The 26,620-nt window shown below is 35.5% G+C and overlaps 1 protein-coding gene across 1 annotated transcript; it reads left to right on the forward strand.

Annotated features, from left to right (window-relative positions):
• The first annotated feature begins 16,131 nt into the window (after positions 1-16,131).
• Positions 16,132-20,281, forward strand: LOC132273539 (small ribosomal subunit protein uS7). Its single transcript, XM_059774499.1, has 5 exons — positions 16,132-16,261; positions 16,356-16,482; positions 18,368-18,639; positions 19,028-19,231; positions 19,982-20,281. Exons 2-5 carry the CDS (start codon positions 16,375-16,377, stop codon positions 20,034-20,036), a joined length of 639 nt encoding a protein of 212 aa, XP_059630482.1. The 5' UTR covers positions 16,132-16,261; positions 16,356-16,374; the 3' UTR covers positions 20,037-20,281.
• The last annotated feature ends 6,339 nt before the right edge of the window (positions 20,282-26,620 follow it).

Raw genomic sequence — 26,620 nt, forward strand, 5'->3', positions numbered from 1 at the left:
TTGCTCATGACTTGGTTTAAACATGTAACATGATTTTATATTGCCCCTTGATATGCTCATTGTCGTGTATTAAAATTGGAACATTTGAATAAGTATTAAAGATTTTATTTAATATTTATCTTAGGTAAAAGATTAACTCACATGGCCTTAACTAGCTTGAAATCAATTACGTGTTAGCATATTAAATTAGGCCTTAGCATGCTCTCCAACATAGTTGAATTTGAAAGTAATTGGAAGTGTTTTAAAAATTAGTAATTATTAATTAATTTAATTAATTAATTTGCCCCGAGTGCACTATTCACTCTATTTGAATTCCGACTTCATATTCTTGATTTACATACCATATAACTTCACATATATTTGATTTAGAATATTCGGTTAGGATTTGAAACCTTTTATTTAATTAAATTCTATGGTTAAGATTAAATCCTCATGGTGATATACAACTTGGAATTGAATTGTGGCATGCTAGAAAATTAAGCTTTGGTGTGGTTGTTCACATATATTAAATTGCGATTAATTGCATGAGAATTGCAACCTTTATTTTATATTTAATTTTAGTGAAAGTTTAATTTACATAGGTGTAACTTGCATGAAATAAGCTTGTAATGTGATATTACATTAGTCCTTAGCATGTTCTCTAAAATATGTTAAATTGAGAGCATTTGGTTAAATTTGAAAATCTAGAGATTTTAATTAAAAGAATTAATTAAAATCTATTTTGTGGTCCCATTAGCTTAATTAAGATTTTAACTTGATATTTGTATTGGCCATGACTTGTTTACTAGTATTTATTAATTGTGGACCATTTGAAGTTGCTTTAGAACCTTGGTAATTAAATTAGCATGATTTAATTAGAGTTCTACTTTATTGTTCCAATAACTTAATTGAGTTTTAGAATGGATATAGGTGATGACCATGCTATGTTTTTTAATATGTATTAATTTATTGAGCCATGGATTTAATTGTGTTTGAAAGTCATTTCTATATCAAAATCCTGGACATGGACTTGTTGTATATTCATTTGGTTATGTTTTGAGCATTGGATAACACAGTTGCTATGTTTATACTCATGAGAATATGTTTTCCTTATTGAATATATTGTTGCATTGTGTAATGATCTGCACATTTCGTATTTAACATCATTCATGCATTGCGTGTAACGAATCACACACTGAAGATTCGACATTCATCACATCATATTAGTTGTGGACTTAGAGCATATATTGTATAGGTTTCCAAATTTGGTTGTGCTTGGTAGATAGTTGATTATCTTGCATATTCCTATTGATATATGCGTTGTTGCACAACTTGTTGATTTTGAAAACTTGGGGATGTCGTTGTTTGGCTATGGCTAGGACGTGGTTCTAGTACGGGGGATAGTCCCTCTATGTAGTCTAGTGCGCACATAGGGAGGTTACCCATGGGCTAGTAACCCTAAAGTAACTATGTTGTCGGTCTAATCCGGCGTGACGTCCGAGTATCTACTTTGTTTGATTTCGCATTTCATTTTCAAGTTGATAACTAGATGATGTTGTAACTTATTGTTTCTTATTTGTCATTCCATTTTAAGTTACATGATGTTAACTTTGCGAAATTGTGCTTTACGCGTTGTATTGGAAGTTCCAATGTTGGTTAAATTGCATCGATATTGAAAATTGTGTTTTGACGTTCTAACAAAGCTTAGGATTGATCCTATTGATTCATTTATAACTTAGACGTTAGGTGACATGACCCACTTCTGTTGTTTTCGTGTTTTAGATTTCAAGCTGATAGCTTTAAGAAATTGTATTTTGTTGCCTTGTGTAATATGCTTTGATGTGGTTAGATTGCAAGTTAATACCTTTAAGAACCTATATCTTGTTGCTTTGTATAACGTGCTTCCATATTGTTTAAATGGCATAGATGATGTGATTTATGCTAGAAACACTCTAAGGTAGTTAGGATGCTCCCTGAGTCTCATTTCGATATAGACGTTAGGTGGGATGAACCCCTTTAACATGTTTCACCTTAAGGTGATAAATTTGTAAAATGTTAGGTCGATGCATGCTCATCTCCTACGAGTAGCTTTATGTTACTCACACCTACGATACTGGGGCATATTTCAGGTACGAAGACTTGGTTCATGACACCTAGCATTCCTTGGATGTAGTGTAGCTTTCAAGTTTCCATTTCATGCAAATGTTAGCATGAAATGTCATTTTGTAGACTTATATGTCAAAATATGTATATTTGATTCCATGTATGTAATGTGTACTTAAGTACACTCCTTTCAATGTATTTGATATGTATGAGATGAGGCCGGAGGCCAATGACCATTATATTGTATTCTATGTACTTTTTAACTTCATGAAATATTATGAAAATCTTGAAAAATCGTAAGTCATTACTTCACCATGGTTGCATCAAGTGTGGGAATTCAATTCTCATTCTTTTATGGGTCTCATAAATCATGTTTGAAGTGTGGCCAAGGGCCAAACGGTCATTTGATCCCGTTTTGTATTTTTGGATTCCGAGTTTTCATTCCAAGTTTCATTTTTGTCTTTTTGCCCGTTGGGGGGTCGGATTTTGTATCGGTGGTATTTTTAAGTCGTGGACCATTATAGCACGTCCAAATAGGTAAGTTACGTTTGCGTGCATGGTCGTTTCTGGGTAAAACCTTATTGTTTGTGTTTTGAGCCTCTTGTGAATTCATTTCGTACTTTTTTTGCATATTCTGATCTAGGGGCATTATAGACTTTTTACGGTGGTTTTATTTTCTTCTTTCAATATAGTTGAATAGAAAACATGATTTTAGGGGGGGTTTCTTTTTCGTGTTTTTCCAGAAAATGTCGTCTTGGCATCGGAAATCGCTTACGAATTTAGCAGCTTTTTCAACCCTCTGGACCAGATTTCATGGAGGGGCATTTCGGGTATTCTACATTGCGTTTTTTTTTAATTCTCTTGCGAGTCATGTAGAAAACTCAATTTTTAGGGGGTTTTCTTCTTTGTGTTTTTGCAAAATAATTCATCCAGGCCTCCAAATTCAGCCTCTGTTCTGGATTTTTCTGGAAAATAAGCCCACAGCAGCTTTATGGGCTACTACTGCCAGCCATGGTGGACCCAGCGCACGCGGCGTGCATGAGCGCCGCATGGGCGTGCACATGGGGCTGTCATGGCCCCTCGTCGGGCCGCCGCAACGTCAATTCTTCTTTTGGGCTTTTCTCCTTCGTCCAGACTCCGATTAGTTTTTTGTTGTCCTTCCAGCGGTGTGCTCGGTAGCACCCGAATTTACAATTTTTAGAAATGACTATTTTACCCCTGGGGGCTTATTTGTCATATTTTCGATCTTTTGCTTCCGCATCAGTTCTTATTAAATTTCACGACCTCATGAAAGGTCACTTTGACTTCTTAGAGTCTTGTTTTCTGTTTTCGCTTTCGCATTCGGATCCGTTATCGGATCATCCTTAAGGTTCATCACAGAATACGCTGGCCTAAAAACCAGGGTCGTCACATTATTCATTGGTTTTCAGGGGCTTGTTAAAGGGAACTTGCTCATGGGTTTGACCCACCTTACTTTTATCTTTCAGGTTCTTAGAATTTCAAGTCTCGGGGTTGAGAATCCACAAGTTGAAGACTTATCTATCATTTATTCTTATTTATTTCAAAGTAGGATATTATTATGTCATTTGACTTTAGTATTTATATATGGATATTTGGATAATGAATTTTGGTTAAGGGGTCCTTGAGTTACGGGATTCCCAAGTTGTAACTTTTGGGGAATTATTATTTAATGGAATTTTTATTTATTAGTTTTTCTTCAGCGATTTATTTATTCATCTTTGTATTATGTGCTTACTAAATATTAATTGTTTTGATGTCCCCTGATTTTATAAGTATGGACTTGATCAACCCATGTCTTTGAAATTAGGGGGTATCACACATGCCTTAGGCATAATTTACTAAGCGGTGGTGCTCACCCCTTTAAAAAACATTTTCAGGACGTGAAGTGACGAAGAGGATGATACAACATCACTTACTTAGATATAGTTAAGAAGCTTAATCTTTGTTGTCTTATGTATTCATTTTACTACAATGTACCTGTATCACCTACTTGTTTGTATTCATTTTGTGGATGGAAATAGTCATGAGACCATGCTTTTACCTTTTGTGGTCTCATTAGGATTCCAATCCCTTATAATGTTCTATAATCATTCAATGATATGATCATGACTATTTTAACGACTTTTGAAGTAATCGAGCTTACCTTGCACATGAATGACGTAATTGTAACTAACTCAATATATGGAGATTGTTTGTCGTTGTATATATTTACTATAATCCATGTTTTGGCGAATGTTTACTTCACATTCAACCACAAAAGTGAGTCATGAAGGTGTCCAACGCTTTAAGTACCCCAAAAGGCCCATTTTTCTACTGGCTGGTGATATAAGCCAGTCGACCAATAGTGTAATTTTGGTCCAAATAAAAGGGTAGCATGCTGAAACATCGTTTCAACTGGCTAATCCTTTAGTTTCAGCCGGCTGAAGCCATCAACGCACCAACTTTCTTGACCCGACTTCAAATAGTCATATCTACTTCATTTCTTAACCAAATCGGGTCATATTTGAGTCTAAATTTAAGGATTTTGGGTCAGATTTCTAATGGTACCGATCCCATTATGAAATCCCAATCGTAAAGGAAGTTATGGCCATTTTAATGTGGACTGCTTCAGAAATCTTTCAAACCGTAAAGGCGTAATTAAGTGAGGTCGTTGTCCTTGTATCTAGAATCTTACCAAATGAGTTTATATAGCTATAATGACTTAAATAGACTCCCCTTGACTCATTTAGAGTCAAATCATTCTCTCCTTCATCGTGTAGTGTCGGGTTGGGTTAGGACCTTAATAGTGTTTCAAACCCTCCGATTTGGGTCGTTACAAACCACACCCACCATTTCTCTTCCACTAATTATGCCTGAATAATACTGTAATCCCATATTGTTGATGATAATGAACCCAACCATGTAGGTCTCGGAAGATTGAGAGGGAGTACTGGGAAATTACTGAGTTTCTTTGTCTCTAACAGCTTCGGCAAGAACAGTTCGACCAGCTTCATGAATAGAGTTACAGATCCACCTCATTCTGACGTGAAGCTCCATCAGCTTGAAGACTGAAGACAACTAGAGAGCCATCAGTCAAGCGAAGCTTCAAACTACATGACCCAATTATGTCCGGCGAGCCCCAAGTCTAGTGAAGCCTAGTTCAGACCAATAAACCCTAAACACAAACAGTTTCCACGACCCAAAAGCTTACCCATCATCTCTGCCAAAACTTACCAACAGACCCGATAGTTCTGACGTGCTCCTGTTCAAATGAACTTCAGTTTCGGGGTACCTCATTACGATAAACCTCAGTCTTAGTGTGTTTAAATTCCGGTGAGCTCACCTTATTTCAAGCCGATAAACTTTAGTTCGGCAAAGATGAGAGGGAAGAGATTGAAGAACTGTGACAACCCTGGATTTTACAAACTCAGTGTGTCCTGTGATGACCCAAAACGGATCCAAAATACGGAAGTTAAACAAAAACATGGCCTCTAGAGATGTACATCATCCCCAAGACATAAAAGTGACTTCCTGAGGAGTCCCTAGACTCAACAGAAGCAAGAAGGAAACAAGGGTTTCAAAACCTTATAAGAAATGGACTAGGGTAAAATGGTTATTTTACCTAAAAATGGGTGCCACCGTGCACACCATTGGAAATATAATGAAAAATTAATGAGTTTAGGCTCAAGAATCACTTGATTCGGAGTTCGGACGGAAAAGATATGAAGATAGAACAAAGTGGCATCCTCCGATTAAGAGATACCATAACCCTATCTCACTAAAACTATCATAACTCTCACTACAGTTGGATTTTTTGTGTGTGGTTGGTACCATTGGAAAGCCAATTTCAAGTTCTTGAATTTAGGCTCAGGAATGACCTAATTTGGATTAAAAACGAGTGAGATATGACCCTCTGAAGTTGGCTCAAGAAAGTTGTCCAAAAAACTGAAAAGAAATCAATCTTCAGGGAGGATCAGCAGGCTGACAGCAAAGATCAGCCAACCGAAACTCAATCATCAGCCGGCTAATGGCAAGGATCAGCCGGCTGAAATGCCCTGTCCAGGTTGCAAATTCACTGGAATTGGCTCCAAAAGGCTATCAGTCGGCTGACAGCTCTTGTCAGCCGACCGACATATCAGATAGCAGCAAAAGTTGTTGCTGCTAAATGTGGAGAAGGTGCTCGGTCCACTCCTAATGCTATACATGCATCCCAAGTGTCCTAAAACAATTTTAAAAACATCCTATAGCTTCATACAAGCATCCACAACATGATAAACCAAGATGAAACTTTAATTCATACTCTAATGCATGAATTTTGAATAAAAACTCATAAATCGCCCTGTGAAAATTCCAAAGCTAAAATTTAAGAGTTTTGTGAGATGTGGACATGCACACAAACATAAAAGGGCATTTAAGACGCGTTCTAATGGCCCACAGCTTTAAAATACCCCCAATTCAAAATATTACCTATCAAACCTCAATTTTGCATAAAATGTCATTTAAAGAGAAAACTTGCAACAAACGGACCTAAATGCTTTCAAAAGGCCATTTGGCCCTTGGCCACATGTCATACATAATAAATGGGCCCTAGTGGAAGTGCTTGTGCACATTATACGCTACCCGATTTGGAAATGAACCTTTAAAGGCTCGAATTTTCATATTTTAGCCAAAAAAATGCAATATATGAAACTAAAATGTGAAACCTAAAATAAAATGGTGTTTGGCCTTTGGCCACACCTCATATATGGTAAATAAATGTGAAAGGATGAATTTCATACACAACGCACACTCTGGTACAAAAATGATATGTTAAAACCCTAGTTTTGCATATTATTTCCATTAACGGCAAAATTTCTACATTTATGAATATACATGGATTTCAAATGAAGTTTGGCCATTTGCCACATATCATATACATAGAATGAATATCAAAAAGTGTGCTTAGGCACACATTACAAGTACCAAGGCAAAAAATGACATTTTGGCCTAATTATACAATACAACTTAAAAAGTGAAACTCAAGCATGCTAACACTTGCATGTGAACAAGAATACATTTAAAAGAACTACAATTCATCGGAACGACCCAGGGATATTATGCATCCCAAACCAAGGTTTCCATACCTGAAAATAACCCGATAACTTTAGGGTGAGTAAATAAGTTACTCGTAGGGAATGAGCATGCATAGACCTAACATTTTATAAGGTTATTACATTAATGTGAAACAATTCAAAAAGGGGTCATACCACTTAATGTCTATGTTAGAAGTGGGACTAAGGGATCATTTCAAGCTACTCATGCAATTGAAATGAACTATGGCACGCAAGTATACATGCTCAAGTACACAAGACAATGTTAAAACATAATATGCAACATCTAAACATACATTTACAAATATACCAAATCATATTAAATGAGATAAGCAACATCTAGCATATATACACAAGTATTCGATATATATAGAGTACTCATAAATCAAGTATACCAACACAAATATACTAAGCTAAACGAAATATGCATAAGGCAAGTATACACGACACAAGCATACTAAATGAAATTTAAACTCACGGAGCAAGTATATAAGTTCAAGTATACTAAACATGATTCAATTACCCAAAGTAAGCATCAATTCTCAAGCTACAAGTAATCCATGATTAACAACTTGAAATTAAATGTGAAATCAAATAGTGGAAAGACTAGGACATACGGTCGCTAGACCAAGCAAGTATTTTTGGGTAATTACGACCCACAAGGTACCACCTAGTGCGCACTTATGACTTAAAAGACTTTTGTCTCTGTACTAGAGCCAAACCCTAGCCATCACATAAATTATGTCTTCACAAGCTTTCTAAAATCAATAAGTTCAAAATTTATATAAAATCAAATGCATGTTACCACATTCCATGCACAAGTAAGGTTGAATCCACACAAACCATGTCATACAATTCAAGTCTAAATAACATATGACATGCCATGTCCTCAATATGCAATTTATACATAACACAATAATATCTTTTAACAACTAAGTCAAGTTACCCAATATAAGCCACAAGCACCAAATATACCACACTTTAGTAACTAGCTCATATAGTAAACATTAGTGATATTCTAAACAAGTTATATACCTACACAAGATATATATAAACAAGCTATTCAAGACAATGATATCACATATCATGCTAAGTCAAATTACCATCTTTAGAGACCACAAGTACTAATTCTACAACAAGTTAATAGCATGCTCACAAGGTAATTAAATATACTACATTTTAAGAGATTATCAACCTAACATGAAAAGTCTCTAGATTTCAAATCAATTCCAAATAGACTCAAATTAATATATGTTAAAGGACATAGCATGACATTCACATATATTACACCAATATCAATTCAAGTGACTATAACACTTAAAATAAAATTAATTAAGCTAATTAATTAATTTTCTCTAGATTTTTAAACAACTCCAAATGTCCTCAAATTAACATAGGTTAAAGAACTCACCAAGGCCTACTTTAATATTACATTACAAGTTGATTTCATGCTAGTTACAACCTTGTAAATTAAACTTTCATACAAGTGAAAGATTAAATAAAAGTTTCAATACTTATTCAAATAATCCCAATTTAATATATGTTAATAAACATATCAAGGCCTAATTTAATAGAATGTCACAATATAATTCCAATCTATATACAATCATGAGAATTAAAATCTTATACATAGAAAATAATTTTATTAAATTCTAAAACTTGAACAAAGGTATGTTTACAAGTTGTATATGCTTATAAAATAATCAATACAACATTAATATAAACCTAAGACATCCCCTACCTCATTTTGTGATGAAATCACAAATCCACACCGAAATGAAATCGCTCCGAATCCGACGAAACTTCGGGGTTTTGTCGGGGACAACAAGGTGATCATTAAACACCAAGGAAGTCCTACCAAAATCCTAACTTAGGTTCAAACCCGAACTAGAAAAATGGCCAAAATGGAATTCCAATCGGTTGGAATCGAAGGCGTCGTCACGGCAAACAATAAACACTAAGGCATCACCACTTTTTAATAAAGGAAAGAAGTCCAAAAGAGGAGAGAGAAGGTGGCAGCCATGGGAGAAGCTTTGACCGGCCAAAAGAGGAGAAAGAGATGAAAATATCTTATTTTTTATTTTAGAGACCCCTATTTATAGAAAAACCTTAAAAGAGCCCCGAATGGGTCCGGCCGGGTCCAAAAAAGTGAAATTTGAGCAGACACACTCAACCAGCAAAACTCTATGAACAAAAAAGAACTGAAACAAGAAAAAATGAACAACGGAAGAAACGATGTCGAAAACCGAGTCTCGAGCAGAAAAATATGCCCCAAACAAGTTTGACGCTAATAGGGGTCGAAAACCCGAAAATTGTAAGGTTCGACTGCAAGACAATTTTAAGAGTACATGACTAGACGAAATGTGAAAATGAATCCCATATGAGGATTCAAGTCTCAAGGAGACACTTAGCAATTAACTTTCATTAATTACACAAAGGCCCCTACACAAAAGGATAACTGCGCAAGTGACCCTAAATGATAATATATTCCAAAAAGATATTTTCTTAGAAACCCCTAAATCAAAATATCTTCAAAAGATATTTATGAAAAACACCCTAAGAAACAAAAATGTTTCTGGAGAATCTCTTCATCCACGCCCCTATTGGAAAAAGAAACAACCAGCAAGCTTTTTTCCAAAAGTAAAGTTACGCCTTTCAAGGAAACCAACTAGAATGGAAGTACGTGAAGTCAAAAACCAACCCCGAGCACGAAGAGTGAGGTTACACGAAAGGAAATTTCAACGAAAAAATTAACCCGTAAAAATGGAGGAAAAGGGAAGGGAAGGAAAATGATCGAGTCATTACAAGAACCAACACAATTTTGCTTCGATCTGGGTTTAGATCATATATCATCATGCGTCAACGACTCATATTGATCTATTAGCGTTCAGATCATCATTGGTCATCCTCCACTTCTTCTTTTTCAATAAGTGATGTCTTGCATCTTCATATCATCATCGATCATGGTATTCATTCTCATCTTCCAGTGAACTTGTGCATGATTGTGTTGGAATTCGTTATTGGAGACAATGGAGATTGAATTAGGGATGATATATATATATATATATAGTTATATATAATATTAGAGAGAGAAAGTAAGAGAGATGTGTTAAAAATAATTTGGGATATTTTTGCATTTTAAGGAATTCGATATATTTAATAAAATATAGGGTAAAATGAAAAAAAAAAAAAAATTCCCTGAACTGTTATGGTTTTGCAAGAAACCCCCTCAACAACAAAAAATCCCCATGAACTATGATTTAGTTGCAATTTACCCCATGACATCAGCTTCTGATGCCGAAAATTTTGAAAGACCAATTTATCCTTATAATACACTACGTCATTTTAACTTATACACTTCTTACCTTTTTTTTCCCTGTCAAAACATTTTAAGTCTTACTATATATTTATTATACTTGATATATGCTATTCACCAAACATAACCCAAACCAGAGAGTGTAGAAAGAGAAAGAAAGAAAAGACCAGAGAGAAAACCAAAGAAATCATGGCAGACGAAATAAAAGAAAAAGAATTAGAAAGAAGGCAACATCTATGAGAGATCATTATCATCTTCTATGTTTTCATGTGTCAATGGATTGAAATTTTTGGGATTTTCTGAAATTAGGGTTCTAAAGTGTGACGGCCCAAGTTTTGTAAACCCGGTGTGTCAGTGATGATCAAAAGATGACCAGATAACGGATCCGAAATGTGGAAGCGAAAGGTGAAACAACGGTCTCTAGAGATACAATGCATCTCTAAGAAACCAATGTGACCCTCAATGAGGTCACATAACCCAAAGGAAAACAAATGCGGAAGTGTCGTTTTAAAAACAAACAAAAAGGAACCTAGGGGCAAAGTGGTCATTTTGTAAAAAAGGGATTCAAGTGCTATTGAGCACACCACTGGGAAGACAATGAAAAACTAATCGAGATGGACTCAAGAATCGCATGATTCGGAGTCCGGACGAAGGAGAAACGACAAAACAAAGAAAAACGAGCAATAAAGCTAAAGGGTAAACTGGTAATTATCCAGAAATATTTGAGTGTAACCGAGCACACTGTTGGATAGACAATGAAAAATTAATCAATTTAAAAAAAAATTCACTTGATTTGGAGTCCGGATGAGGGAGAAAAGTCAAAAACAAAATCGACGTCGCGGCGGCCCGACAGAGGCCGTGATAGCTACAGTACCGTCAACCCACTACTGCTGCAACTGAGAGTAAACGGACTTTTTTGGAAAAACTCAAAGAAGAAACCCCCCTAAAATCAATTTTTCTACCCGATTCGCAGACGGAAACCAAAAAAATGCATTGTAAAATGCCCAAAATATCATCAAGAAAATCAGGTCTAGAGGTTGAAATTTGTTTCTAGCTACTGCCTAAAGAAAGGAAATGGGGTTTTGGAAGGTTTTTAAATTGCCTAAATTGAAAATTCAATCTTAAAATACACCCACAAGATCCCTGGAAGTTTCAGATCGGTCATCACACTTTTCAAAAAAAAGTCGATGAATAGTACCAAGTACATTTGCACTAAAGTCGGCAAAAACCTGGCAGCAATGATTTTTCGGAAAAAAATAGATTTTTGAGGACCAAGATGGCATTTTCTGGAAAAACGCAAAGAAGAAAACCCCCTCAAAATTGAGTTTTCTACACGACTCAGGAGGAAAAATGAAAAAAATGCATTTTGAAATACCCAAAATGCCCCTGGAACAGAATAGGGTAAAACTCCCTAAAAATGCTACTTAGAGTCTTTGTTTCATCAAGGATGGTGTTGTTTGCCAAAGTGAGCATGCAAGCATATGTAATGTGATAAAATAGATGTGTTGCAATGGCCTATGGCCTCATGGCATGTCATATGCAAAATAGAACCCTTCAATGCATTAATCCACATATCTTCTATAGGCAACAATAAAGTTCAAAGTTAGTATACGTTTCACATAAGTGTCTTTGACCCTTAGCCTCATTACAACCACATTCTAAGAATGTCAAAAGGTGCACTTAAGTGCATATTACATAACTTAGACAATAAGTACAAGTTTTATCAAAGTAAGCAAAAGTAGGACAAGATATGCTAACATATACACATTCTATGTCATCAAAAATACTTCAAGAACTCTAGTAAGTCTAAGAATGTTGTGCATCCCACACTAAGGCTTTTTTACCTACAAAACACCCATTAACTTATGGGTGAGTAAACAAGTTTACTTGTAGGGAATGCATGGGTTTATCTTTGTACCAAGTTACAATCCAATACTATTTAATTCATGCTATCAAGTGATAATAGAACTTTCAACATAACACAATGAGATGTAATTTCACAAAGTTAACAACTTGGAATTTAAATGCGAAATCAAACCAAGTGGATACTTGGACGTCACGCTGGATCAAACCGACAATGTGGTTACTTTAGGGTTACTAGCCCATGGGTAACCTCCCTATGTGCGCACTAGACTATATAGAGGGACAATCCCCCGTACTAGAACCAAGTCCTAGCCGTAGCCAAACAATGACGTCCCCAAGTTTCCAAAATCAACAAATTGTGCAACAACGTATATATATCAACATGTATATACAAGATATCAACTATTTACCATGCACAATCCAATTTTGGAAACTTATACAATACATGCTCAAAGTCTATAACTACTATGGCATGAAAGATGTCAAATACAAAGTGTGCAATTCCTTACACATAGCAACAATATATTTAATAAGGAAAAACATATTCTCATGAATATAAAAGTAATAACTATGTTATCCAATACTCAAAAGTAATCGAGTGAACATACACCAAATCCAAATCCATGATTTAAATATAAAAACAACTTCCAAAATGCAATTAAATCCATGGAGTAATAAAATAGAATTTAATTAAACATAAATAGTTAAATTCTCTAAATTCCAAGTTAATCCCAAATAACCTCAATTTAATATATATTGAAGGACATGTCATGGTCATCACATATATAACATCAAATGACAATTTAAGTGATTAAAACACTTAAAACAAAATTAATCAAGCTAATTAATTAATTTCCTCTAGATTTTTAAACAATTCCAAATGCCCTCAATTTAATCTTTGTTAGAGAACATGCCAATGCCTATCCAAATATCACATTACATCATGATTTCATACTTGCTTTCACCATGTGAATTAAACTTTCACAAAAGATAAATATTAAATAAATTTTGCAATTCTTTATCCAAATGCCCCAAATTTAATATATGTTGTAGTACATGTCATGATTATTATATAAATCACTTCAAAACTTAATTTAAGTCATAGGTGCATATAAATAAAAATTAATTAAATTAATTCATTAATCCCTCTAGATTTTAAAACAACTCTAAATGACCTCAAAATAACATAAGTTATGAATCAAGCCATGGTCATGTTATTTATCAAGTCTAAAGTGAATTTCATACAAGTTAGCATTAGTCATTTATTTCTTATTTCAATACAAGACATGCATATAACTTATATATCACTATAGGAACAAATAAAATCACTTGGAAGATAAATGATAACACCCCCTACCTCATAAGAGGATTGTTCCTCTTGAATCCAAGGGAAGCAAGCTTAAAAATGAAAAACCAAACAATGGTTTTGTAGAAGAAGATGAGAGGAACAAAAAGTATTCCAAGGTCAATGATCTAAGGTGAGTGGAAGGGCCTCAAAATTTAAAGTCAAAGCTTAAGGTTTTAAGCTTTCTTCAATGGAGTCTAGGGTTCTTATGTGTAGCATAATGTGAAAATGAAAAAGATAAAATGTGAGTGGAGGATTTAGAGGTCCTCCACTCACTAGGTGAACCTACACCATAGTTAACACACACACAAAATGCAAGACTAATTGTGAGCCCTACACTAATCATCGTCCTAAGGTTCCCTTCTAGAATTAATCCTAAGCCTACACTTGTCAACCATCCAAGCCAACTAGTAGTCCAATCCTAGGTCAATAAGTGGATGAATCTCCACCCTCCATGTGTCATGAGATTAAGCCTCCAAGTGGTTCCACCACAAAATCAACAAGTGGCACCATAAGAATGTGACACTTGTCATATTTTTTTGAAAATTGCAAAAAGGTCCTTTTTGAAAATATCTTCCAAATTAATTTGCAAAATGGTCCCTAAGACGAAAAATAATTACTTTACTTAATTACCCAAAAACCCCTCAAGTTATGGATAATTACAAAAAGTCTTGTTTTCATAACTTTTACAAAGAAAGTAAGTATTTAATATGCATTTCTACAAAAGTAAAAATGTAGATGTCATGGAATTTAAATATCATGGACGTATGCAAAATCGGAATCAAATTTGAGCACAAAAAATGAGGTTATGCAAGTAAAAGTGAAAAACGAGAAGAGGACGAAATAAGGAAAAGACGAAAAAATGAATAGTGTCAAAAAACAAAAGAATGTGGAAATGATTTGGTCCTCAAAGAAAGTTGTCAATCCAAAGGAAAGAGTCTCAGAAACCATTTCCGAGCACTCGAGACGACACTAAGAGGTGGGAAATCGAACCCGAAAAGGAAAAGACAATGAAAAAAATTTATCCGCAAAATTTGAAGAAATGGAAAGAAATGAAAATGACCGGGTCATTACATAAAGAATTAGGGATTTGGCATTCTTTTCTTTCCTTTGTCTACTCTGCAACTCCAAACCCCAACTCTAACTTTTACTCCGTAGACTGATTCTTTTAATGGCACCTATGGATCCTCACTCGTTCACAGATCGATTCACCCATTTTACATGTAGTTGATTGCAAAGATTTAACCTTGGATCTCTTATGCACAGCCACATGAAGAAGGTTGAAGATGAACGGTCTTATAAATTTTGAGACTGTAATTATTGATGGAAAAGTTGCAGAACAGGTACTAAGCATTTGGTGGAGATGATGGTGATTGCGGAAGTGGTGGGTGCTGGCAGTGGGATGGATTTTATGATGGTTCAGTAAAAATGGTTTGAGTTTCTAATTATTAGTAGTGCTATTGATTGACAATGAGGTGGCGATGGTGTTGGTGGCGGGAGTGGTGGATGATGGCAGTGGGTTTATGGTCTGGGTTCTTTTGGGTAATTATTTGAGTTTTCAGGCAATAGAGAGAGGGCTGGTGGTTGGATTGGTTTATGTTATGGTGGCATTGATGGTGGTTGCGGATGTGCTAGGGTGATGGCAGTGGAGGAGGGATGATGACAGTGGTTTTGTAGGGTTCGATTAGGTTTTACGCTGTGAATTATTTGAGTTTCCAAGACAATAGAGAAGGTGGTGGTTCAATTGGAGTTAACGTGATGGTGGTGGCAATAAGCACGCTGCCATGGCTGAGCACCAGAAGATATGTCGATACAAAAATTGATACATAGAGATAGTGAAATTCCCTAAACTACCGAATGAACTAGGCACTCGGAGTTGTGAAATTGGTGATGAAAACCTGATAATGCTTTGGTTGGGTTGCCTTGTTTGGGATGCAGGTTCAAAGGAGTTAGGCATTGGGGAGCAATGTTAAGTAGTTTTTGGGTGTGTAGTTTATAAGGTGGTTGGGTCAGGGTTTAAAAGGGCATTATTGTAAGGTACATAAGGGCATTATGGTCCTTTAGTATAAAATGTGGTTCACGTGCATGCACATGTTGCATTTAACGGTGATATACAACCTGAATGGAGTGATCTGAAAGAAAAAAAATGTATAGTTCAGGAGGTTTCTTGCAATTTTTGTAGTTTAAGAGGTTTGTTGCAGATTAATCAATAGTTCAGGGAGTTTTTTGCATTTTACCTTAAAATATATTAAATAAGTGAGGGCATAAATGATATTTCAAACCTTTGTTTAGATAAAATGGTAACCCATATGCGCGATTTGATCAAACCTGAACGGGTATCAATATAATTTATCCATAAAAATAAAATAAAACAAATCAATTAAGAACGAGGAGGGCACATTAGTAATTTGAGGAGAACCGAGTGGACTCTCAAAACCCAACCCTAGCTAGGGTTTTATTTGTCTTGTTAATTATATACATATCTCGAGGAAGACTGCTCCGACCTAGCAGCCTCAAGTCTCTCCATTACTCTCTCGTTCTATTCTATAACTTGTTCGAGCAAAGGTAGGTTTGTTGGTCATTCGATTTCTATACCTCTCTCTCATGTGTATGTATATATCACTCACAAATATATGGTGTCTGTATACTGATTTTGCAGCTGAAAAAGAGTTGTAACAATGGCGGATGTTGCTCCTCCTGTGCCTAGCAATCAGAATCAGCAACCAAAAAATCAGATTCACAGTGATGTGAAGCTCTTCAACCGATGGTCCTTCGATGACGTTCAGGTACTACTTCACCTAACCATACCTCTCCTCTGCTCATGCAATTGATTATTATTCTTCTTCGTTGTTAACCTAGATCTATCTTTAGTCTGATGCATCGTTTTTATTATTGTAGTTATGACTTCGATTCACTCCCAACAACTAATTTTACTGTCGTTTCATATCTGTTTTGGTATCAGTATTACCATTTTTGCTGATTTCAGTTTGCGAACCAGTCTGTGTGTGTGACATGTGTTCCCATCTATTTGTCTTGCTCTCTAAACATATTAAGTATTTTGGATTCAAATGCTATTTCTTGCTTTCTTTTTGGCTTAAGAAGTCATGCTCTGTAATGGAGAGATTTTACCACCTTCTGTCTTTTTGCTAATTTGTCTCTTTAGTTAAAGATGACTGTAGTTTTACTAAGTTCATTTTTTTTTGTAATGACAAGTCAATGGTATGGGAATTCATTAGGGTTTGTGGAGTCAACTATCTATGCCCTGGAGCATTTAATAACCATGTTTTGGACATGTCTTTGCAATTATATGTTCAATATCGATGTCTGATAGGGGATACAACTACCTTGTGACATATCTGTGCCAACAATCTATTTATTTGGTTTTCCCCCTGACCTAGCCTCCGTGGTTTCGGTTTCGATCAATATCTCATGTTTCATCTATGGAAGTTATGAATATTGCTTATAAAAATATTTTATAGGTTGATCACTTTCTTACATAATCTTGATACAGCCCTTTATATAGCAGTAATCTTTTTATTAGTTTCTTGTAGATTCTAGTTGAATCAATACTGGGATTTTATTTTGATTTATGTTTTGCAAATATCACTGTCTTGCTTTTAGTCAGTGACTCTATAGTTTTCGTTCCTATCTTCAAAAATAATATATATATGTGTTTATACTTATAGGTAGTGTTTTGTTTGGTCAATAGTCTGTAATATTATAATATGTTCAGTATGAGATGATGTGTTTTGTGTACTTTAGAATAATTTATTTGATTTCTTTGGATTAGTACATAGGACTGAGTTTGTCATACTGACACTGTAAATGGGCAATGTGGGCTGTTATATATCATAAGGAATGTGCTCTTGATGGCTGTTGAATTTTGGATCAGTGAAAAACCCATATTAAAAACTCCATGTTATATAAACACCTCATTTTACCTTGAAAGAATTAACAAATATGAATATCAGACCGTGTTTATATAACATGGAGTTGTTTCTTGTAGATTCTAATTGAATCAATATTGGGATTTTATTTTGATTTATGTTTTGCAAATATCACTGTCTTGCTTTTAGTCAGTGACTCTATAGGTTTTCGTTCCTATCTTCAAAAATAAAATATATATACATGTATATATATTTATAGTTAGTGTTTTGTTTGGTCAATAGTCTGTAATATTATAATATGTTCAGTGTGAGATGATGTGTTTTGTGTACTTGAAGAGTAATTTATTTGATTTCTTTGGATTAGTACATAGGACTGAGTTTGTCATACTGACACTGTAAATGGGCAATGTGGGCTGTTATATATCATAAGGAATGTGTTATTGATGGCTGTTGAATTTTGGAGATAGTTAGTTGTGCTAGTGACCACCTTTATATACCCTTAGCACACGGGATTGGATACATGTATGATGTATCAGATATTTCTTCGGAGACACGGTTTGATATTCATATTTGTTAATTCTTCAAGGTAAAATGAAGTGTTTATATAATTTGGAGTTTTTAATATGGACTTTTCACTGATTTTGGAGTAACTGATGGAACAAAAAGACTATAATTAGAGAGTTCTATGTCAACAATTATGTAATGAACTTGAAATGTGGTTACACTTGCTAAATGTATGTCCAACACATAATTTAATTTTTAAATCATCTTCTATGTTTTACAGGTTAGTGACATTTCCGTAACTGATTACATTGCTGTGAATCCTGCCAAGCATGCAACATATATGCCTCATACGGCTGGAAGATACTCAGTCAAACGGTTTAGGAAGGCCCAGTGCCCGATTGTGGAGAGGCTGACCAACTCTTTGATGATGCATGGGCGGAACAATGGGAAGAAGCTGATGGCGGTCCGCATAGTTAAGCATGCTATGGAAATTATCCATCTTCTGACTGACCAAAACCCCATTCAAGTCATCGTTGATGCTGTAATCAACAGGTATGCATATTCGCAAATACATTATTTATTTAATTTTGTTTTTTGGGTGGTAACTTGAAATTCCACAAGAGGACAGTCTGTTCTCTTGCTCCCTCTTGTATTTACACATGATGGAGATGGCATAGGTGACCTTTTTTTTTTTTTTTTTTTTTTTATTTTATTTAAAAATTTGTAATCATACTACTGTATCTAGGAACTGGTAAGAAATAATAATTGTGAGCATTTTGTTGGTTCTCTAAAAGCGTCACTGATGTCATCATAACTCTCTCAAGCATGTTTGTCTGGTCGTCTCCTCTGTTACATGGTTTATTTTTTATGTATTTTTTAATGTAGTGGATTGAGAGAGAATGTTACTCAAATATTTTATTTCATTTATTCTATAATGTAGTGGACCGAGAGAAGATGCAACTCGAATAGGTTCTGCTGGTGTTGTGAGGCGTCAGGCTGTTGATATTTCTCCTCTGCGACGTGTTAACCAGGCAATATATCTCCTTACAACTGGCGCTCGTGAGAGTGCTTTCAGGAACATCAAGACCATTGCTGAGTGCCTTGCTGATGAACTTATTAATGCTGCCAAGGGGTCTTCTAACAGGTAAAGAAGGGCTACATTTTCTCTACCTCCTCTTGTTTATCTGGCTGCACAAGTTTTTACTACTTGGCTCATTATATAAGGTCTTTTCCTTCGCATTTGGATGACAGTGCAAGGAATGTATAAAAGAAAGGAAAAGAGGGGAAAGATTATTCTCTACCGTCATTTACATTTAGGCTTTCTTTTGTTTGCGATTTTAGTGAAAAAAATAAAAGAAAATTGAAATGAAATTCTTTTTACTTGTTTGGTTACCATGGAAAATGTAACGTCCCACTCCACCACATGGTATGATATTGTCCGTTTTGGGACTAAGCCCGCACGGTTTTACTCTTGGGCTTTATCCCAAAAGGCCTCATACCAATTGGAGACACAGAAAATAGGGAGGAGAAAAAAAACAAGGGAGATTAAGGGAGAATTATTTAAATTTTGTATACCATTTTTGCCTATTCTTTTCCCTTATGTCTAATGACACTAACCACTTCTGAGAAACTTCTACTTTCTAACCTCATTTAAGGGTGTGAGAGAGTTTGAGAAAGCCACTTTCCTTCATTTCTCTCACTAAATCAGCAAACGGATTGGAGCAGTAAGTGGAGGAAGAGAAAAGAGTCTTTTATCTTCCTAAAGATGGATAAAATGTAGGAAAAGGAACACGAGTCTGTTTCTTCCTTTCCTTTCCAGTTTTTATCAAATTGATTTTTCTTTATGGTTTTGTTCTTATGCTACGGATTTGACTACTTTATTGCATATATGCAGCTATGCAATCAAAAAGAAAGATGAGATCGAGAGGGTTGCTAAGGCCAACCGTTGAGAATTGATGTTTGACGGAATGGAGGAGATCGATGGTGATGCAGTTTCGTTTGTGGTGCTCTGTAGTTTCTGATGTAATAGCTATTTGTAAGACCCAATCTGGTGGGGAAACTGTTTGCAGTTGTTATGGATTAGGCCTTTTATTCTGTCCTTGTTTTTCTTGTGGCCAAAACTTGCTTTTGTCTCTTTAGAATTGATATACATGTTATATGTTAATTATGAATTCACCATCCTCTCACCCTTAAATATTGTATCCCTGATTGTGTTTTGTTTCCTTGTCATTAGTTTCCAGAAAAGGTTTCTATCAATATTATTAGGGTGTACTAACCATTTGTATACTACATTTGGAAGAGCTTTCTGCCAAATCTAGTGGGAACACAGGAAGGAGGCTGTTTTGGCATTTTAATGCAGCACACATTATTCCAGTTTTAACCCTTTTCAGTGTTAAAAAATAAAGTTGTTGTGTCTACTTCCTCTACGCCCTAACCATGTGATTTTTGAAGGTTTCACCTTTCATTTTCTCATCCTCTACAATTTCTCATTACACTGGGATATACAATTCGTTAGGTCTTGTCTATTTGCCAAGAAATTTATTATCTTTGATTGAGTTGTAACTACTTTGCTAAGCTCTCAAGCACGGTAAGTTCCTGTTAAATTTCTCTTAAAAAGTTGCAAATTTGCAATTCTTTCATTGCCATTGCCAGACAGATGTGCACGAACCCAAACCACTTCTGTTTGCTTTTCACATTCCTAATTTATTATTGATCTCCTTTTTATTTTTCAACCCCGTACCCAATCTCTCTCTCCATGGTTCATCACTCCATCAATTTAGAGATGCAGACCACTTATTACTCCCCAATTTAGCTGGCAATCTTTTGTTTTTGGATGTACCAAAATACTTGTCAGCTTAATTTATTATTATTTTTATTTAGTAATTAAAACCGGAGTTTAAATTTTAAAAAGTTCAAATAATATATTTTACATTTTTCATAAAATGCCCTTAAAAATTTAATTATATATACTTTTAAACTCGAAATGATACCATAATAATTTTTAAACCGAACAATGTAAATTACTTGTCTCATCTAATAAATTACTTGTCTCATCTAATATGGGACAGCGAGTATTATTTTATTTCCAACACCCATCCACAAACACGATCACAAAGATGGACACAGAAACGGTAGGAGTGGGAATTGGCCACATCTTCCTATTCATCGTCTTCCAGGAGGTACACTATTTAGTCAAAGCTTGCTTTGATAATGGCGGTGATGACGGATAGATAAAGTGGGCGACGGTAGACGAAGATGGCAACGGCGAAGGTGACGATGAGATGAAGACGAAGACGACACGGCGGAAGAAAATGGGCTACAAAATCGGCAGATTTTGGCATAGTCTTGACTAAATCTTCTTATTGCACCATGATCTCGACCTCTCGTCTCTTCCAGAGTGACTTATGAACTAGGAAGAAAGATCATTTTCAATGCTGTACTCAAGTTAAAGTTACATTATAATGTAATGTAACTGAGTTGTATTAAAAAAAAAGGGTTTGATTTGGCATAATTGTTGAAGACATTGGTCCCCAAGATTTACCAACAGACCGGCCTATCTTCGCTCTCAATGGCGTGCTGTTCCACATATGTCTACACATTTAATTTGTTTTAGAAGCCTAAGATGTTGATTTGCCTGCTTTTCCTTCTTACTAGTTTTTTGACTCTTTGTATTGTCTTGTAAACACACACACACACACACAAACACACACACACACACACACACACACACACTCTTAATACCACCAATTTCAACCAATGAGGAGACAACACGTGGCGAGTTCTATGGGAACTTGCTACACTGAATTCTTATACCTGCAAGCTGGAAGGGAATTGAAGATGAAAGGGAGATACTATGCTATACGAAATTCCACTCAGAAACTTGAACTTGGAAATATAGAACCACTCAGATGCTGCCACATGGAACTGAAGACTAGGTCGAGGGAAATTAAAATCTAGAATGGAAGGATCCACCAGAAAAATAAACGTGGCAATCAAATGCCACATGTCCAATGCTGGCCTTGTTAAAAGGGAATTAATATATTTTGGGAAAAAAAAAAGGGAATTAATATTAAGAGCTGATTTTGTCGACAAGGGATGTCTCACACCTAATTCGAATTTACCAAGTTAAGGATGTGCCTAAAATTAAGGAATCCCACAAAGGGAGGAAATTAAAGAAGAAGGAAACCTCGTAAAGCCATTTTTTGGGGACTTGTGTTCACATCATTAAGGATTTGTTTGATTCATTAAATGAGCTTGATGTTTTTTTAAAGTTGTTTTTTTGGAGACTTGTTTCACATTTTGGAGTCTTTTGTGTGATTGATTCTTAGGAGATGTTTCGAATGATTCAATTTGTGTGACGGCCCGAATTTACATAACTCGGAGCGTCAGCGAGGAACCCGAAAACTGACCTAATAATAAGTCCCAAAAAGTGAAAACAACAAAAAAGAAGAGGTATTTATAGATGGATACCACATTTAAGACGACAAAGTGACCTTCTAAGAAGTCACAAGATTCAAATAGAAAATGAATGCGGAAGCTAAGGTTAAAACCGACAAAAAATGGAACTAGGGGTAAAATGGTTATTTCAAGACAAACTGGATGTTATGGTGCATACCATTGGATAACTAACGAAAAATTGATGAACTTAGGCTCAGAAATCACTTAATTTGGAGATAGAACGAGTGAGATATAGAGTTTCAAAGTTTGGAAAAGAAGTTGCCAAAAAGGCCCCAGGTACGATCGATCATAAAAATGTACGAACAATGAAGTGCCAAGAAGGTCCAGGTGCGATGGATCACACTAAGGATCGTAGAGTGCACAATCGATGAAACATACAAGATGACCCCAGGTGTGATAGATCGCACCCATTTGTGATCGATCGTAGACATCTGTGAACGATCACTTGAACCTGAAATTTTTGAAAATCTTTGGAAAAATGAGATTTTTTGGAAAATTTTTGTGAAGCAACCCCCCCTCAAAATTGATCCTTAGATCCCTATCGACCATGGTCCATACCAAGAAAGATAAGTTAAATAAAAAGACAAAATGCCCCCAAGTGCATGAAATGCCAAAGAGATAAATATTTGTTACAAAGTGCTATAATTTGCGTACATTGGAAGTGCTTGGCCCTTGGCCTCATTACATACATGTCAAGTTTACACAAAAGAGAGTGATTGGGTGGAAATTGCGCATACAAAAGGAAGGTAGGCAAGCTTCTAAATATATTACACATTGTCAACCTCAAAAGATACATACGACATGCTAACACTTGCATGCAAATAACATACAAAAGATGTTCAAAACGTAAACATAAATCTGAGCTAAGGATGATGTGCATCCAAGAAGAGTACCTCATTGCCTGAAAAATAATGATCAACTAGGGTGAGTAATTTGAATTACTCCGTAGGAAATACGTATGCGTATAACCTAAAGTTTCAAAAGTTTTGCAAGTGTAATATAGACAAATACATGTGAATCATGCCTCCTAACGTCTAGTTTCAAGGTGAAGCTTGTTGACCTTAAAGACTTTAACTAAAGGACAATCTAATTATTTTGATGATTACAAATCATTAATGATGTTTAAGTACTTATATTTTCATTGAGTGATATATAGATGATTCATATTCAAAGGTGAACCTCAATGATGAGCTATAAAGTCTATTCTAAGTATTTTAAGCAATGAATACAAGGAAGCCTTTAGGTTGCAAGAAATCAAAAGCATTTCCAATCAAAGAAAATCGGACGACAATGATCATTCAAGCATTTTAAAGAAAGAAAGTAAGTCTTTATCAAGCCTAAACGATCATGGTCAAAGAATGAAGAAAAAGGTAGATAGGATGGTGAGTGTTTAAGACTTAATGTCAAAGTATATTTGAATACATTTTGAAGCTTAAAATTATAGGATCATGCATATTCACTCTAACTATGTTTTCAAAAGCCTAAAGATTGCACATGAACTTCATATATACATTCTCACATGAGCTACACATGATAGGAAGTGTATATGACACATTTAAATCCATTTTAGGTTATACACAGTGAGGGAGCCGCCTCTATGAAAAGTAGAGCAGGCTCTTTTCTTTCCAGTAGCTGAACTTTGGCACAAGAAGCAAGTTTCGAAGTAGGGAGCCGCCTCCCACTTTTGGGAGCCACTTCCATGAGGAATGGAGCCGCCTCCATAAGGAATGGAGCTGCCTCACAAGGCAAAGGGAGTCGCCTCCCTTTAAAGAGAGAGCCGCCTCTCTCTGGTTGATTTGAATCTTAACGGGAATTTTTGCATTTAATGATCTCTAACAACCTCTAACAACTATATTGAGCTCCAAAAGTCTATATATACAGAGGATATGTCTGCTAAATATTTACACCACTTGAGAGAGTATTCAAGAGAGCATTCAAGAGCCATAAATATCCTCCCTTGAGCATTCATTCATATCATTTATCCTCTCATATCATCATAGAGATTTGAGCTTTATTTGATTCATATATTTACTCTAGTGTGAACTGAATTTGTACAACTTTTCTTTGAGAGAGAAGCAATCTTGTATTTTATTTATATTGCTATAAACTTGTAAGGGTTGGTGTGACCCAAAAGAAGCCTAGGAGAAGGGTGTTCTCCTAGCAAGGAAAATAAGCAAGGGCTTGCTTTATGTGAAGGTTTGCTCTCCACCGCTAAGGCGAAGCTCTAGTGAATTGAGGAAGCCTCAAGAGAGATCTTGAGCCGAGTAGTAGGAGTTTCCGAACCTCGCTAAAATCACCGAGTCATTGTTTACAATTTTTTATCCCTATCTCTTTTATATTTGTGCTATAAATTACTTGTTTATCTCAATTGATTATTGCATGATAGTTAGTTAGAAATCACTTTTTATAAATTGCAAAAATTGGCCATTTAATAATTGGTATCGGAGACTAATCTTTAGCTAAAGATTTAATCATCTTAGAGAACGATCATGGCCAATACTAATTTTCATCAAGAACGTCAATCTAATAATAGATCCCCTTGGTTTGATGGAAATGAACGTCAATCTAACAATAGATCCCCTTAGTTTGATGGAAATGACTACAACTATTGGAGAATCAAAATGAGAACATTTCTAAGAGGCCTATGTATAGAAATTTGGAAAGCAACCGAACAAGGCGACCATATTCCACTCAAAGTTGCTGATGGTGAAAATGTTCCTAAAACTGATATTGAATGGACCCTCAATGACAGTAGGTGCAATGACCCGGTCATTTTCCTTCCTTTCCTTTTTCTCAAATTTTACGGATAAATTTTTTTCGTTTAATTTTCTTTTCCAAGTTCTGTTTCTCGACGCTTAGTATTGTTTCGAGTGCTCAGAAATGGTTTCCGAGACTCTTTCCCTTGGATTGACAACTTCCTTTAAGGACCGAGTCATTTTCACATTTTCACTTTTTGGACACTATTCACTTTCGTCATTTTCCCTATTTTGTCTTTTTCCCATTTGTCACTTTTTGGCACAACCTCACTTTCCGTGCTCGGAGTTGGTTTTTGACTTCATGTGTCTTCATTCTAAGTGGTTTCTATGAAATACGTATTTTTACTTTTGCATTAAAGTACTCTGGTTGCTCCCGGTGTCCATAGGGGTATGGATACATAATTTTTCAGAATCTTTTTATTTTCTTAGGGTGTTTTTTATAATTATCTTTTGAAGATATTTTATTTCAGGAGTTTTTAAGAAAATATTTTTGGAAGATATTTTCATTCTGGGTCATTAGTGCAGTTTGCACTTTTTGGAGGGGCCATTGTGCAATTAATGAAAGTTATTGCAAAAATGCCTCGTTTTGAGGCTGGATCCTCGTACGGGATTCATTTTCACATTTCGTCGAGTTGTGTGCTCTTAGAATGTAATGACCCGGTCATTTTTCTTCCTTTCATTTTTCTCCATTTTTTTACGAATTAATTTTTTTCGTTGAAATTCTGCTTCGCGTAACCTCATTCTTCATGCTCAGAGTTGGTTTTTCACTCCCCGTGCTTTCATCATTGTTGGTTTTCTTGAAAGGCGTAGCTTTACTTTTGGAGGAAAGTTCGCCGGTCGTTTCTTTTTCCCGCAGGGGCGTGGATGAAAAGATTCTTCAGAAACATTTTTGTTTCTTAGGGTGTTTTTCATAAATATCTTTTGAAGATATTTTGGTTTAGGGGTTTCTAAGAAAATATCTTTTGGAAGATATCTTTTTGAGTTTTTCTATAAATAGGGGGTTTTGAAATGAAAAATCAGATTTTTCTATCTCTCTCCCCTCTCTTGGCCGGCCCTAGCTCCTCCCATGACTGTCATTTTCTCTCTCCTCTTTTGAACCTCCTCCCTTGAGTGAAAAGTGGTGAAGCCTTAGTGTTTATTGTTTGTCTTGGCGAGGCCTTCAATTCCAACCGATTGGAATTTCGTTTTGGCCATTTTTTGAGTTTGGGTTTGAAGTCAAGTTGTGATTTTGATGGGGCTTCCTTGGGATTCTTGTTCATCGTGTTGTCCCTGACAAAACCCTAGAGTTTTGTTGGATTCGGAGAGGTTTCATTTTGGTA

This window comes from Cornus florida, unplaced genomic scaffold (genome assembly GCF_030987335.1).
Source record: "Cornus florida cultivar Cherokee Brave unplaced genomic scaffold, ASM3098733v1 CherokeeBrave_3.0.0_Hap2_Chr09, whole genome shotgun sequence".
In the NCBI taxonomy this organism is placed as follows: Eukaryota; Viridiplantae; Streptophyta; class Magnoliopsida; order Cornales; family Cornaceae; genus Cornus; species Cornus florida.

What these genes read in the sequence shown, in the direction of transcription:
- LOC132273539 (XM_059774499.1), top strand. Translation starts at nt 16,375, where the DNA reads ATGGCGGATGTTGCTCCTCCTGTGCCTAGCAATCAGAATCAGCAACCA. An exon ending in GGTCCTTCGATGACGTTCAG is followed by an intron (nt 16,483 to 18,367) that starts GTACTACTTCAC and finishes TATGTTTTACAG; the next exon opens with GTTAGTGACATTTCCGTAAC. An exon ending in GTTGATGCTGTAATCAACAG is followed by an intron (nt 18,640 to 19,027) that starts GTATGCATATTC and finishes TCTATAATGTAG; the next exon opens with TGGACCGAGAGAAGATGCAA.